The 16,546-nt window shown below is 43.2% G+C and overlaps 1 protein-coding gene across 1 annotated transcript; it reads left to right on the top strand.

The window, feature by feature from the left end:
• Positions 1 to 7,821: 7,821 nt before the first annotated feature.
• Positions 7,822 to 15,910, top strand: LOC125544941 (exonuclease 1). The gene is made up of 14 exons (XM_048708737.1): positions 7,822 to 8,106; positions 9,102 to 9,221; positions 9,487 to 9,610; positions 9,730 to 9,867; positions 10,667 to 10,876; positions 11,249 to 11,421; positions 11,670 to 11,742; positions 12,396 to 12,522; positions 12,848 to 13,191; positions 13,298 to 13,352; positions 13,491 to 13,771; positions 13,869 to 13,917; positions 14,407 to 14,614; positions 14,724 to 15,910. The coding sequence occupies exons 1-14, from the start codon at positions 7,946 to 7,948 to the stop codon at positions 15,286 to 15,288; spliced, it is 2,628 nt and encodes an 875-aa protein (XP_048564694.1). The 5' UTR covers positions 7,822 to 7,945; the 3' UTR covers positions 15,289 to 15,910.
• Positions 15,911 to 16,546: the final 636 nt, after the last annotated feature.

Below are 16,546 nucleotides of genomic sequence, written 5' to 3'. Positions count from 1 at the left end.
ACCGCGGGCGCGACGAATGTGCGGGGTGGCGCGGGCGACACTAGGAGGAGTCAGGGATGGGCGCGTGCTCGCACGAGCGCGGGCATGCAGGGGACCGGGCGAGGGGAGGGGAAGCTCACGGGGGTAGTGTAGGGGGTGGCAGTGGGGGTCGAGGAGGAGGACGGGGACGCGCAACGAGGCGGCGGAGACGCGAGGCGGAGGACGATCCGAGCGGCGACGGTGGTCGGCGACGAGCATCGACGGAGCGGCTCCGGGCGGCGTCGGTGACAGGGGCGGTTGGCGGCGGCGGCGCAGGGCGGCGGCTTGTTGGCGGTCGCCGGTGTCGGCGGGAGGCGGGGCACTCCAAGCGGCGGCGATGGGCGCCCGATCCCGATTGGATCGGGGGAGAGGGAGAGTGGGGACGCGAGTGGGGGAGTGGGTGCGTGGGTTAGGGTCTGCGGGGAGGGGGGCGAGGGTGAGGGGATATGGGAGCGCCGGCTGGGCCGGCCGGTAGCTGGGCCGGTGGCCTACTGGGCCGAAGCCCAGTGAGGGGGGGGGGGCTTTTACTCTCTTTTGTTTTTGTTTTGATTTTCCCTTTTATTTATTTTTCCTTTACTGTTTTCATTTACTTGTGTAATAGTTTATAGTTTTAGAAAAAATGAAACTCACTCCTAAATTAGATTTGTAGAATTAATTGTTCTCACAAAAAGTTTAGGACAAAAGTAAAGCACCTTGTATTCTTTATTAATTGAAAAGGCATTTAAGTTATTGTTTCGGTCGCTGTTTTATTTATTTTAGCGCATTCAAATACTTTTAAAAATGTTGGTTACTCCACCTTAATACTTAGGATTTATTTGGCTCACCCCAAACATTTTAGTTTTAAATTTTGAAAAACTTTTACTGTTTGCCTTTAATTCAATTTTGAATTTGAATCGGTTTTGAACTAACCCGAGATTAACTAAAGTGACAGAGGTGATGTGACATCATTAGCAGGGAATTACTGTAGTCTAATTATCCGGACGTCACAATTAGAGATTAGGGATTCGGATCAGGGGAGAGAGAGAGAGAGGGGTCCGGCAGTGGTGGAGCAGCGTGTTCCCGTCGCTTGCGGCGTGCTCGATCTGGGCAAGGAGTAGAAGAAACAAAGGAGGGCATGTGTGTACTACTTGTGTTCTGGCTGGACTAGTACTAGTGTGTGTTGGTTCTGGCTGGACTAGTACTAGTGTGGGAACTCATCGCCCATCCTACTGCTACTTACCCGCACTTGATGGTATCAACCATGATCTGGGCAAGGAGTAGAAGAGAAAGTAGAGAATAGTTTATACATTGGAGAGTATAATAACCCAATACCATCAAGTTATTATACTCTCCACATGGGTAAGTAGTAGTAGGATGGGCGATGAGTTCCCACGCTAATGCGGGATGGGTGCATTAGCAAGCGCTATATATTAAGCGTTGGTGGAGTGCGGGTTCCGAAACCCGACACAATGGCTAGGGACACTAGCCGGGTGGAGATACAATATACATAATGGGAAAAAGCTTTATGTTCTAAACCATGTCTCGCATCTAAGGAAATGTAGATGGCAATTATGGTTTCGAGCTCTATGGGTAAAGTGATACAAACTCTGCAGAGTTAAAGAAAAACATGAATTCATGCCAATCTCTTGGATTGGGGACTACGGGGACCTATTGGTGGTCTATCTCGCAATACGAGTGTTTGATAGCTTTTATAAATTGAAATAAACTTTCTGCAACAAATGTTTATTTTGAAAGGTGTTGAGTTGAGGTATGACTTGTTGATTTATATTGAGCTATCATGAGCGTTGCATTATGCTATTTGAGCTTGCTGAGTACTTTGTACTCACTCTTGCTATTAATCATCTCTTAGAGCAAAGCTTGTATGAGAATCCTGCTGGACCAAGTGAAGATAGCAATGGTGATGGCTACAACTACACAGGGGACCTAGATGTGGATCCATCTAGTGCTAGTATGTATGATCTGGATGCCACATATGGGGTTCGGGATGAATAAGTAACTTATGGGCTAGCGATGTAGGAACTATTTCATCACTATCTATGTAGTACTGCTAGTTGAAGCTCTAGTGTTAGGGGATGTAATAATTTGGTGAACATGTGAGAAGCCTATCTAAGACCTTTACCCTACGTGGCATGGTATTGTAATATAAATGACCATCTCTAGCTATTCCCTGTTGCAAATATCTGACATGGATTATTATTTGAAAAAACAAGATTTTGTCAAGAAATAATCCAAGGACTAGTGTCATTATCCATAATAATAATGACACGGGTCGTCACACTAACCAACATTTAATATTGTTGAGTACATAACCGAGAGAGAACTAAATAAGTCATGTGGTGTTTCGTCAATATGCAACTCGTTGCATATTGAGCTCCGCTTAACTTATAGTGTTGTTTGTTGCACTTTGCCATGCCATGCCTCATTAAACCGGACATGCATCATACTTGGTTGTGCATCATGTCATGTTTATGTGTTGGTTGTTTACTATGTTGCTTGCTTCTTTTCGGGTTGCTTCTCTCGTTAGCATTGATTTCGTTTCGGAGTTGTGAAGATCCGTTCGACTACGTCCGTTTGTCTTCTTCATGGACTCATTCTTCTTCCTTGCGGGATCTCAGGCAAGATGACCATACCCTCGAAATCACTTCTATCTTTGTTTGCTAGTTGTTCGTTCTATCGCTATGTCGCGCTACCTACCACTTGTTATATCATGCCTCCCATATTGCCATGTCAGCCTCTAACCCACCTTCCTAGCAAACATTGTTTGGCTATGTTACTGCTTTTGCTCAGCCTCTCTTATAGCGTTGATAGTTGCAGGTGAAGCTCAAGTTTGTTCCATGTTGGAACATGGATATGTTGGGATATCACATCATCTCTTATTTAATTAATGCATCTATATACTTGGTAAAGGGTAGAAGGCTCGGCCTTATGCCTGGTGTTTTGTTCCACTCTTGCCGCCCTAGTTTCCGTCATACCGGTGTTATGTTCCTTGATTTTGCGTTCCTTACGCGGTTGGGTGTTATGAGAACCCCTTGACAGTTCGCTTTGAATAAAACTCCTCCAGCAAGGCCCAACCTTGGTTTTATATTTTCCTAACAACCTATACCTTTTCCCTTGGGAGTCACGCTCCCGAGGGTCATCTTTATTTTAACCGCCCGGGCCAGTGCTTCTCTAAGTGTTGGTTTGAACTGAGTAGACTGCGGGGCCACCTCGGGGAAACTTGAGGGCTGGTTTTACTCGTAGGATGTCTCATCTGGTGTTGCCCTGAGAACGAGATATGTGCAGTTCCTATCGGGATTGTCGGCACATCGGGCGGTTTTGCTGGTCTTGTTTTACCATTGTCGAAATGTCTTGTAACCGGGATTCTGAGACTGATTGGGTCTTCCCGGGAGAAGGAATATCCTTCGTTGACCGTGAGAGCTTGTGATGGGCTAAGTTGGGACACCCCTGTAGGGTGTAAACTTTCGAGAGCTGTGCCCACGGTTATGTGGCAAATGGGAATTTGTTAATATTCGGTTGTAGAGAACTTGACACTTAACTTAATTAAAATGCATCAATCGCATGTGTAGCCGTGATGGTCTCTTTCCAGCGGAGTCCGTGAAGTGAACACGGTCTGGTGTTATGCTTGAACGTAAGTAGTTTCAGGATCACTTCTTGATCTCTTCTAGCTTCTCGACCGTTGCGTTGCTTCTCTTCTCGCTCTTATTTGCGTAAGTTAGCCACCATATATGCTTAGTGCTTGCTGCAGCTCCACCTAATTACCCTATCCTACCCATAAGCTTAAATAGTCTTGATCTCGCGAGTGTGAGATTGCTGAGTCCTCGTGACTCACAGATACTTCCAAACAGTTGCAGGTGTCGATGATACCAGTGCAGGTGACGCAACCGAGCTCAAGTGGGAGCTCGATGAAGATCTTGAATCGTTATTTTGTGTCTTTTCCGGTTGATCAGTAGTGGAGCCCAGTTGGGACGATCGGGGATCTAGCATTTGGGGTTTATCTTCCTTTTCTATTGGATTTGACTGTAGTCGGTCTATGAGTGTATTTGGATGTTGTATGCATTTTTTATGTATTGTGTGAAGTGGCGATTGTAAGCCAACTCTTTATCCCTTTCTTATTCAGTACATGGGATTGTGTGAAGATTACCCCTCTTGCGACAAAACTACCATGCGGCTATGCCTCTAAATCGTGCCCCGACACGTGGGAGATATAGCCGCATTGTGGGTGTTACAGCTGCAATCTTCCGGATCTTCATTCAGAAGGGACTTGGTCATTTCGTTGATTGCCTCGTCAGTTAAGTGCATAGAGCTGTGGCGCAGCGGATCCTTTCTACCACCAGTGCAAGTACACATTAAGCCGGGCCGGCGGCTCAAGGGTATGATTCGCCAAGAAACCCAGCACCGAACCAAATCAATGCCAGTTAACCCATTTCCCAGCAGAGCTTTAACCTTTGCAGTGGTGGGGACAAGCTTTGCACGTTCGGCAGCGGTAAGCTTTTCAGGAAGAAGATGTTTTGGGTCCAGGCGCTCGACATGATAACCCGACAATGGATTCTCGTCAATCAGAGAGGTGTCTTTGCAGTTAAACCATGTCTGGTCCCAGTCTTTGGGATGACTCGGCAAGTAAGCATAGGGGAAGATAGCATCTCTTCTTCGTTGAATTGAGATTGCGCCAAGTTCCAAACTGGGTCCGTTCGTGAACTCGTTTTGGCGGTTCAGATAAAAGTATTATCTAAAAAGTTCAACACTGGGCTCCTCTTAAAGGTATACTTCGCAGAAGACTTGAAAGTTGCAGATATTTGATATGGAATTGGGTCCGATGTCTTGCGGATGGAGTTGAAAGAAGTGCAGAACATCTCGGAAAAATTTAGAGTCGGGCGGTGAGAAGCCCCGGTTCATGTGGTCAGTGAAAACAATGACCACATCATCCTTTGGTTGAGATCTTTCTTCACCTGGATTGTGGGCGCGATAATGCATGACATTCTTTGCTGGCAAATATCCGATTTTGACAAAATCTTTGAGAGTGTCTTCGGTAACAATGGACTTAACCCAATTGCATGAAGTGACTATCTTTGGCGACATTGTGAAGAAAGAAGCCTAAAAGAAAGAATTTTTTTGCCGGATCAAGTTGATTCATTAAGCCAGAAGTAAAACACTAAAGTATATATTCAGAGTGGCGGCTTAAATGGGGCCTAATGATATACGGGTAATTATAAGCCGGTGATGTAAGCCACCGTGACAAGCACCGGTATTCAAGATCTGACAAAAGCGAATTTTACTAAGTGTTGGGACAAACAGGTTTCACAGATTGGAGCTATAAGATTGGATCTACAATAGTTCAGAGAAATGAAATAAAATCTAAAACCTAAGATGGCGACAACAAAAAGTGGGAATGCCCAGATGGGATCTGTTGCAATGAGGATATATTCTGATATTAAAAAACAAGTGCTAAAACTGCTACCGCACTAGATTGGTGTTGTTTTCAGATCAAAACTATGCAATCTAGGAAAGAGAAGAAGGAATGGTGATGAATGCCGACGAACAGGGAAACCCTAAGGTAGATTTATTAAGAGGAACGGTGAATGCTTACCGACGTTGATGAAACATTGGAGGGGCGCCGCGGCGTTCTGGTTCGTTCAGGGTGATGCAGCAGCCGGAGTTGAAGCAGTGAATGAAGATTCGACGGCGGCGGAGCTCGGGCGCACTGGAGCGTTGTAAGGAAGAAGAGGAAGACGAGAAGGCAAAAGGGGGAGAGTGAAAGGATGACCCAGTGGCCCTATTTATAAGGCTGGAAGGATAAGTGGCATGCGCAGGGATCGGGGAGACAAGAAAATGAATATGTGACGGCATAAGCGCTTCGATTTTTGGAGGTTCATTAAAAGAGAAGATTTATTAAGATTTGGGCCGTATATAATATTAATAACAAATGACGTCACGGCGGGTTACCGCAATCTCAGGAGATGACGTCATGGCGGGTTACAATATCTCGCAAGAAGATGAAGAAGGATTTTTCCTAAGTGTTGAAGACTGACATGAACAAGTTCAAATCAACTTGTGGCCTAATGTTGGGGATATGGTTATTGGATATGACCCGCCCAGGAGGGGCCGGGTTATCCCAATGGCGGTTCATAAACCAAGCCCATGAATATGTTGAAGATGGCGGTTCATGTAGCAGGCTTGTTAAAGGGCCCAAAGCCCAAAGGCGGCTTACGGCCCGTAAGTGTAAACCGCCATGTATATGTGACTTGTATTGTAAGGCATGTAAGATAAGTTACCGGGGCCGGACACGTTTGTATGAGCCGACCGGGACTCTGTAAGGCACGGGGCGTCAACCCGTGTATATAAGGGGACGACCCGACGGCGGCTTAGGGCAAGAAACAACAGATCGAAAGCCAGACCAAGCGTATTCACTCCCTGATAATCGAAACCCTAGCAATACCACCTCAAACTGGATTAGGCTTTTACCTTCACAGTAAGGGGCCGAACCAGTATAAACTCCTTGTGTCCTTTGTCCCATTTTATCTCCTTAAGCTAACTACGTCGCAATGGCTCCACAACTAAGTCCTTCCGCTAGAACATCTGCCGTGACAATTCCACAACATTAGGCATGTGTGAGGCTCCAACCATATATTCAACAGTCAGTAGATCGCCGTTCCTATCACAAGTTGGGATTCAAGTATGTTGGACCTTCTTGGATCACAACTTGTGCGGGTGAGGTGGCCTATGGCTTGGCATTACCGACATCAAGAAAAATTCACCCCGTGGTACACGCTTCTTTGCTCAAACATGCAGATCCACCGCCCCCTGATTCAGATACCTCAAGTTATTTGCTCCTCCTTAGTGACAAGACGTCCAAGCCAGCTCAAGTGCTCCATTCCTGCCTGGTTCAAGTAGGAGGCAACACACCCACACCGTTGAAGATCGCCTGGAGTGGATTACCTCTGTTAATGGCTACCTGGGAATGGTATAGTGCTATGTTTGCAATGACAAGAGCGTGATGGTGAACAGTTGAGGGCAAGCTCTTCTTTTAAGAGGAGGGTATGCAACGACCTAGGCCTGGCCCATGGGTTAGTTCTGGTTATCTCAGTCGAGCCCATGTGACTTGTAATATTCAGCTACTTAAGCATGTGTAGTGTGTGTGTGGGGCATGAAATGGCTATGAACATTATTCCCGCCTTCTTCTTCTTCTCCGCGCTAATTCTATGAGTTTGAGTCTCCACATTCCGGCGTGATGTAGGGAGGTGCTACTATCTCGTAGCAAGCACATATAAATCGGAAAAGACCTAGGATCATTTTTTTCAATTTTTGGGACGACTTTATTCCAAGTGTAGGGATAAGAAAATTAGGGGTGACACTATTAGCTTCTCGATCACACTGAAAGATTATCGCTATGCTAAACGGTCAGATCAGAATTTTGTTATATGGAAAAATAATTTCTAAAACCTCCTTTCTTTTTACAAATGATAATAATCAAATAAAAATACTCCCTCCTTCCATCTATATAGGGCCTAATGCGTTTTTCGAGACTAATTTTGACCAAATATTAAAGCAATAATATATGACATGCAACTTACACAAAACAAACTGTTAAATTAGTGTGTGAAAGGAGCTTTCAATGATATAATTTTTACATTATGCATGTCATATACTATTAATCTTGTCAATAGTCAAAGACGGTTTTAAAAAACACATTAGGGCCTATATATGGACGGAAGGAGGGAGTAGAAAAGAACAAACCGCGTGGATGAATTACGAATCTATCACAACACAGAAAAGGAAAGAAAAGGCGAGTGCGGTAGGCGCTTCATTTCCGTTCCCTCCTTCCGCCCGTCCGCTTCCCGCTCTTCCCTCTCCTTTTCCAAGAAAGCCCACCCCATTTACAAGAGCGGAAGAGAGCGAGGGAGGGACAGACAGCGGAGCGGCGGCGGCGGCGATGGGGATCCAGGGTTTGCTGCCGCAGCTCAAGTCGATAATGGCGCCCATCAGGGTGGAGGACCTGAGGGGGCAAACGGTCGCCGTCGACACCTACTCCTGGCTCCACAAGGGCGCCCTCTCCTGCGGCGACCGCCTCTGCAAGGGCATCCCCACCACCAGGTTCCCCTCCCCCTCCCCCCCGCCCCTTTCTTGGACCGACGAAAGACTAGTTTTGTCCCCGATAGGGTCTCCTGATCCGTTCCCCACATTGCCGAATCCTAATCGACGGATCGAGGAAGTTTATTCCTTTGCAATGCATTTCGCCCCCAATCAATCCCTCGACGGATTGGCAGCCTTTCTTGGACCGACGAAAGACTAGTTTTGTCCCCGACAGGGTCTCCTGATCCGTTCCCCACATTGCCGAATCCTAATCGACGGATCGAGGAAGTTTATTCCTTTGCAATGCATTTCGCCCCCAATCAATCCCTCGACGGATTGGCAGCCTTTCTTGGACCGACGAAAGACTAGTTTTGTCCCCGACAGGGTCTCCTGATCCGTTCCCCACATTGCCGAATCCTAATCGACGGATCGAGGAAGTTTATTCCTTTGCAATGCATTTCGCCCCCAATCAATCCCTCGACGGATTGGCAGCCTCTCGAATAGTTACCGCACCGCACAATTCTTTAGGCCAGCCATGGTTTCTTGATTGGGTCGGTGCCCCGACCGGTGAATGTGAATCCCATTCCAGATGAAGGATAAACGCGGCCCCTTGTTTGTGTTGTTTCTCACAGGATTGCGGAAAGAAGACGCGCTTCATTTGTTCTGTTGTACCCTAAAACTGAATTTCCCCATCTGTCCCAGTGCCAGGAATTCTTGTATCTATAGGTTGGATATATATATATATATATATATATATATATATATATATAGTTACAAAATCCACCATTTCAACCCGTAGAAATTTTGTTGGTGAGGTCTACGTATGGAAAGTTCTATAAGTACTAACTTTGCATCATTGCCTTCTTACACCGTAGTTTCCTGACGCAGTTGAAATTCATTTGTCACCGAATCATAGTGCAGAGGACCATAGAGTTATGTACAACTGCAATTCACAATCACATCCTGAGTGCAGCACCATAAACTCACCTGTGTTTGCACCCTTGAATTTGAACCAGGCATATCGAGTACTGCATGCATAGGGTTAACTTGTTGCGGCACCATGGCGTGAAGCCAATTCTTGTATTTGATGGAGGCTTTCTGCCAATGAAGAGCGAACAAGAGGTCAAACGTGCAAGGTATGCTCTTCTTTGAGGGTAATAGTCTAGTGTGTTTCAGCTGTCAAGCGACATTTGCATTACCTTTCAACAATGTTATGCATTTAGAAGTTTCTTTGCATATGAGCTACTGTTGTGGTCATCTGGGGCTCTCTACCTATGTAGTGCAGTTGTAATATTATTACCTAATGTTGAATCGGTCAAGGGGCTCTGCAGTTTTTGTTGTCTCTATGCAGTCATCATTCTACAGTATTATTTACTGGATGCTAATCATGCAATCATTCAGGTCACGAAAGGAAAATCTTGAGCGTGCCAGGGAACATGAAGCAGCTGGGAATTCCCGTGCTGCTTTCGACTGCTACCAGAAAGCTGTTGATATTACACCTAAAATTGCTTTAGAACTGATCCAGGTACAGATGTAAATTCCATGTTATATTACCAACTTGTTACCACCTATTTAAAGTAGTTTCTAACAGAGTGAAAATGTTTGGTTTGATTTCTGTAAATTGTCTTTAAACATGCGATGCAGGTACTGAAGCAAGAAAAGGTTGATTATATTGTTGCGCCTTACGAAGCAGATGCACAAATGACGTTCTTATCTGTCAACAAACTTGTTGACGCTGTAATTACCGAGGATTCAGATTTGATACCATTTGGCTGTTCTAGAGTAAGCACACTATTACAACCCCCTCCTCAGCCCTCAACATATACCATAGCCTTTCTAATTACTAGCACAATGCCCGTGCATTGCTATGAAACTATAAAATATGAGGATTTAGGCCACTGGCTTAGAAAATCGTTAATATTGTTCTGCAGCCTTTGTGCACAGTTCATGATTAAAAAGAGCAAAAATACATGAAAGATCATGCGGCTGGCATTGGAGAATCTTAAGAGTTCATAGTAGGTCATTTGGAAGACGCAACATTTCGGATGTTTAAACATATGAGAATAGGCAGTAGTAAGTTGGCTGCACAAGGTCGTGAATCGGGTAGGAGGACAAAATCTATCGTCGCTTTGGAATTACAATTTGTTCACTCTCTTTTTCTGTGGTATAGAACTGGAGGAACTTGGTTGGTAAGAGAAACTGAAAACATAAGCATATATTTGAGTTGGAGCTGCATGTCAGGTTTTTGTTATTTGTGTCTTCTATCAGTGTTGGTCTCATATGAAAGTAGTAGTGTACTTGTTTATTTATGTCAGGTCCCACATGTGAGTAAAAGTACATTTGTATATATATATGTCTCTTAGAAGGTTGCTCATCCCACATATTGGTAGAGGTGCATTTGTTTATTAGTGAAGATTGTTGGTTCCACATGTGAACTCACCACTAGCTCCAACTTATATAAGCAGGAAAGATTATCTTGGTATCATGGTTTGGCAGTTGAATAACTGCCGTTCTCTGAGCTTGTCCTCTGAGAACATTACTTGTATTCTCTCATTTTTATGTATCTTATTGTAATGTGCAGATTATTTTCAAGATGGACAAATTTGGGCAAGGTGTTGAATTCCAGATAACACGATTGGAACGAAACAGGGAGCTGGACTTAAATGGATTCACGAAACAGATGTTACTAGAGATGTGTATTTTAAGTGGCTGTGACTATCTTCCATCCTTGCCGGGAATGGGTGTCAAACGTGCTCATGCACTCATCCAAAAACTTAAGAGTCATGAGAAGGTAAATCCTGTCTTCTCTCTGTCTATTCAATATACTACCTTCAATACACATAAAAATAGTAAAAAACCCACAGAAAAAACAGAAAACATGTGTAGAACAGTTGTCCCTACAAGATAAGACAGACCTAATAAGGACAAATGTGCATAATGCGCAAGCAGAATAAATAGTTCAAGAGATGGCTCCTACAGGCAAAACAAAAGGTTTACTGATCCATCTTTTATGAAGCTATTATCTTATTATCTTATAGTTAGTTATTCAACGTACAACCAAATGTTACAAATGAGATTTCTTTTTAAACTAGTCATGCAACCCAGTGATCAATAAATGACGAGTTCTTAGTGTGATGGAAGTTAATGGAATGCATGCTTTCAGGTAATCAAGCACCTGAGGTACAGTGCTGTTTCTGTTCCACCTCAATATGAAGAGAATTTCAAGAAGGCAATATGGGCATTTCAGTTTCAAAGGGTCTATGATCCTGCGACAGAAGATATTGTTCATTTGTCTGGCATTCCTCATGACCTCAGCGAAGACGACTTTCTGGGACCATATCCTTTGTGAACTTATATTTTTATAGTTAGGTATTATATAAATATGATAAGCTGATGTTCATACACTTCATACATTGATCTTTTCCATCATTTGTCCATTCCTTCTAATGACCATTGAATACAGGCGAATTTGAAAATAAGCTAAGGATTTCATGACACCATGTTACTCAGTAATCCCAAATCATTTTACCTCCTGAAGGAACTCTACTTTCATGCACTAGAGCATTTCCTTAATTAGTTTATACATGGTTACCACAGGCTGTTGTTAAAGGTATTGCTCTAGGGGAAATTGATCCACTTACAAAGGAACCATTTGAGGTACTCTCTGTTTCCTACTGTGCTGTTCTTGTTAGGTTTTTGTCTTCCACAAGATTTTTTGTGTCAATCTACAGTTTTGGGAAAGTTATACTTGTTTTCTCTCATATGCTTTACTAATTTGCCGTTTTAGTTTGCTGGTGCTTTGTTCCTCCTAATGTAATTCACCCCTCTCTTCTGAGGAGCCTTGTGCATGTAAAAGCATGTGCATGCACAAACGAAGCATGATGCAATTTCATGAATAACACCATATGAGGGCTTTTTAGAAATGTTTTCTGAATTTTAACAACGTTCTCTTTATTGATTAAGTAAAGGAAGTCTTGAGAATAACATTACACTAGCCCAGCATGGAAGATATGAAAAGGGGAAATAACAAAAATATTTAGTTATAAAATAGACAAGGTTCCTCACTAAAACAAAAGAATGGAAGTAAATATAAGTTGTCATGTTTTCATGTATTTTTGACGCCTCTAACTAAATGTACTACCATCATCTTACAGAAGTTGAAATAAGTAACTTTTGTCACTTGTTTATCAAATATTATACCAGCATGTACTTAGTTATAGTGCAGGATGTGCAAATTACCAACATGTAGTTGTGTCTTCGTTCTTGATTATCTTATTGAGATTTCTGCCTTACGTATACATATCTTGCAGGCCAGCATTCCTTGCAGTGCACCTGCTGCTGATAAAGGTTATCCGGTCAAGGAGTCTATTATTCCTTCAAATGGAAAGAAGAGGCTAGAATTGCCTGTGCAGAAAAACATATTGACAAATTACTTCTGTATCCTCTCAATGCATCTTAATTTTATTCAAGAAAACTTTGGATGAATTAAGTTTACTAAAGTGAGCTCCTAGATGCGTGTATATAATTCACATTTATGAATTGCCTTGGACAAGAATCTTGTTAATTTTTGGTTTTTGAAACCTGAATACCTGATTATCATTTGAACAGTTTTCTTACCCCACCACTCCAAATATTTTGGCAGGTAAAGGCGATGTATGAAATGTAGTATGTTATTGTCCATATTGTCTTGTTGATTGAGATAATTTGCATCCTTTATTCACACTGTTTAACTACCCATTGCACTATCCTTAACCTTTAGAAGGCTTAGCATCGCTTGAGGCAAAACGGAAGTTCAGGGCACCTAAGGTTACACCCAAGCAAAAAATGTTGAATGAATCTTCTTTGCCGAGCCGTCAGACTGAAGACTCTGGCACCCCTGATTCAATTGAAGACACTAGCTTGCCAATGAATAATATTCAATTCTCTCAGTATAGTTCTGAGCATTTTAGCTCTGAACCTCCTCGAGATGATTCAATTGATGCTTCTCAACGTAGTACTGGTCGTGCCTTCCCCTGGGACGATTCAGATAGTGTTTCACCCCACTGTATTTCTCGTGATATTGGCAGTGGTCCTCTTTCTAGGGATCAACACATTGAAGATGCAGAGGTATTTCTTATTAGTGTACTGCGTAAACATTTGCAATGCTCTCTTAGTCCTACCTTCTTACTGCGGACATATTTCTCTTGTCCTTGTGTCTTGCTTGTCTTTTCAGGTTGAGGTCAGTTATTGCAACACAAGTGCAATGCCAATAAGTCCTTGCTTAGAGAGTAAGATCTCTAATTTTTGTAGTTGATGTGTGACTTAATCCATAAGTCATGTGATAGTTTCTTTATTCATGGAGAGTCAACATTAACCATCTTGGGACTGATTTCAGTATTTCATATGTGCCTGTTTTATGTTTCTAGGGACTTCGCCTGGGATAGCAGATCCATCATTAATTTCTCATAACACGGAACCATCGAGATCAGTGCCACATTATGCTGAAAGTTATGTGGCTCCTACTGTAAGGAGTTCATACTTCAAGAAAGATAAGAGGGTTTTCACAAATCAAGTAGAAGACCAGTTAGATGATGACGATGATGATAACGCTGAGACTGGCACTTCCACTCTTTCTGGAATTCAACCGGGGAACCCTGGAGGTGTTGTGAAGAGAAGAAAACTTTGGGATCCCCAAAATTTTGAAGACGTAAATGATTGTTTTAATTTCTACTTATCATTACATGGCAGCTAGCCTAGTAGTTCTACTGTGGTACTAGCTGGTATCTGATATGCTGTTTGTGCAGGAAACATTGCCACCAACTAGTTCACATGACAGTCCAACAGTTGATGAAGGTAATAGTTCTACCTTGTTCTTATTTTGCCTTTTTTTCTTCTTTTTGATAATTTGAACCTGTTCCTTGTTCCATTGCTATGTTGGATATGAAGATAATATGACTAAAAAGGATTGCAAGTAACATCAGCCTCTGTTTGTCCTTTGCTTGTTACATGCATGCAGTTTGGTGGATATCTCACTTGGCAGCTTGATTATCATTCCCTGGAATGTTTTTTGTGTGACATATTAAACTTTCCTCATTTGTTAATTGTTATTCTTGGTCACAAGGAATGTTAAGCATTTCAGTCATTAATCAAGCTTGGTTTTTTAAACCAATTCAACCAAGGTTACCGCTTTAAAGTAAATTCAGTTTAGATGCTTCTCAATCTTCATTTTCCATGCAATTCTTCCTGTATTATAGATCGTTTATGTACCATTTAACACTTTTTTTATTACAATCTGTCTTGATCTTTAGAGAGCAATCTGTGTAATGTCTGAAATTATTGCAGGCTGTGGTACTGATTCCCTTGATGACATCGACACAAATTCTGAAGGAAGATTCGGATGCAATGTTTCCCATGTGAATAATTACAGTGGCATCGCGGAGAAATCGATGGATAAGTTTGCTGCACTGATATCATCTTTCAGATACGCAGGCTCCCGTGCCAGTGGCCTTCGTGCTCCTTTAAAGGACGTGAAGAATACCCTTTCTGTGAGGTATGCAGCTTCATAACTTGTGCATATACACAATTTACTTATCAGTACATGGAATAGACCTGGTTTCATCCATGAGTGAATATATAACGGCACAGTTATTCTGTCACAGATCTATTCTCAGACCCCCGGAACAGAACCTCTGGTGTACGGCTAAGAAGACCGCGAGAGGTCATGGTTCACGAAGCAGATCCAGAAGTGATGCCTCGAATAGCGCCGACGGTCCTCCTGATCTGAGCGCGTTTGCACGCAGCCCTGTTTTTCTTCCTGATCTGGGGAAGGTCACCGATAAAGATGCACCGGCAAGATCTACTACTGGTGGTTGTCTTGATCAGAGCAGGAACACTCGTAAAGCAGTGGGCACTGTTGTCAGTCCTGATCTGAGCACATTTGCATACACACCCACGACTACTGCTAGTCGTCCTGAACGGAGCAAAGTCTCTACAGCTATAAGGACTGCAGACAGTCCTGATCCGAGCACATTTGCATACCGACCCACGACTACTGCTAGTCCCTCTGAGCGGAGCAAATTGTCTCCTACAGTTATAAGAACCGCTGACAGTCCTCCTGATCTGAGCACATTTGCATATAAACCCATGAAACCTTTGAATGGCAGCAGGTTTGCAGGGACAGCATTAGTGGCTTCTGGACGAAATTCTCGAGGCCGATTCACATAGAACTGCCGATGAGTCTGTTACCTTTTATGATATGGGCGTGTTTGCTATTGCACGAAAAGGCCAGCCTTCATGCTTTGACCTGAGCAAACTTAGATCTAGCAGCAAATGCTGTCAAATGGTGTCCTTGGCCACCCATGGACCTGCAGTCCCGATGAACCCCTGATCTAAGATCACCCCTTTTTGCGCCAACAGAATGGAAGCATGAAAGAAGATGGCAGTCGGTACCTGTAGAGGCTTGGTACTTGACTTCATTTTTATCCCATGCAAATGCAAGCTGAAGCATGTATGGTCTGGAGGGGGAGGTAGCTGGCAGCAGGGGCTAATAGCTTCAGTTTCAGAGACCACCGTGTGTGGTGTGCAAACCTAGCACATGCCCATTTCTGTTCTTTCCTGGATACTGTTGTCTTTTGAGCATTAATATAGGTGTTACCTTCTGTCAATTCCCAATCAAGATGAATCAAGGAATTGTACAATATGTTGTATTGTGGTTTGTGGATTCCGTGTAATTTGTTGTTGGGTATAGTAATGATCTTGAATGTACTATTTGTGTATTGAACGGACTGGGTTTTTTGCTCTCCGGACCGGGCGAAACCTTTATCGATACCGTTTGTTAAACCCTCAAGATGCTTCTTTGTACTTGATCAGAAGTAGGGAGAAAAATGAATACATGTCTGGGTGCACCATCCTTTTTAATTGCAATTGCATTGTATTGTCTGGGTACACAGTACTTTGATTTACTTGTGCGTATATAACTCTCCTATGCTTTATTTTACTCGTGTGTACACTTGAAATTATTTTACATGTGCGTACAGTTGAAGAAAATTAATACATGTCTATGAAAAATGAAGAGATGTCTGGGTATGCCATCCTTATTAATTGCATGCTTCAGTTTTAAAGACCACCGCGTGGTGTGTGCAAACCTAGCACATGCTAATTTTCCGTAATCAGCATAATAGTTTCTTTAGAATTCGTGTCGTGGGATCATCTGTTTTCCACCTAGACTTGTCACCGAATGTTTTTTAAATATGTATCAGCATTAGGAGGAGTCTTCAAGTAAAACTTCCTCCTCGGAGCCACCGACACTTCTCCATAGGCACATTGATCATCCTTGATCATTTTGGTGTTCTTTGGTGAGGGGAGAACCTCTAGGGTAGCCCGATCTTCACGAATGAGAGGAGGGAACAACGAAGAACACGAAGATCAACAAGGAGGATAACTAGGGGAGCCTATTTGACGTAGCAAGAACCAACAACGAAGA

The sequence above is a fragment of the Triticum urartu genome, chromosome 3 (assembly GCF_003073215.2).
Source record: "Triticum urartu cultivar G1812 chromosome 3, Tu2.1, whole genome shotgun sequence".
NCBI classification, from domain to species: Eukaryota; Viridiplantae; Streptophyta; class Magnoliopsida; order Poales; family Poaceae; genus Triticum; species Triticum urartu.
The sequence above is the reverse complement of the archived record's forward strand: the minus strand, read 5'-3'. Positions and strand labels throughout refer to the sequence as shown.

What these genes read in the sequence shown, in the direction of transcription:
- LOC125544941 (XM_048708737.1), top strand. Translation starts at nt 7,946, where the DNA reads ATGGGGATCCAGGGTTTGCTGCCGCAGCTCAAGTCGATAATGGCGCCC. An exon ending in TTGCTTTAGAACTGATCCAG is followed by an intron (nt 9,611 to 9,729) that starts GTACAGATGTAA and finishes CATGCGATGCAG; the next exon opens with GTACTGAAGCAAGAAAAGGT. An exon ending in CATATTGACAAATTACTTCT is followed by an intron (nt 12,523 to 12,847) that starts GTATCCTCTCAA and finishes AACCTTTAGAAG; the next exon opens with GCTTAGCATCGCTTGAGGCA.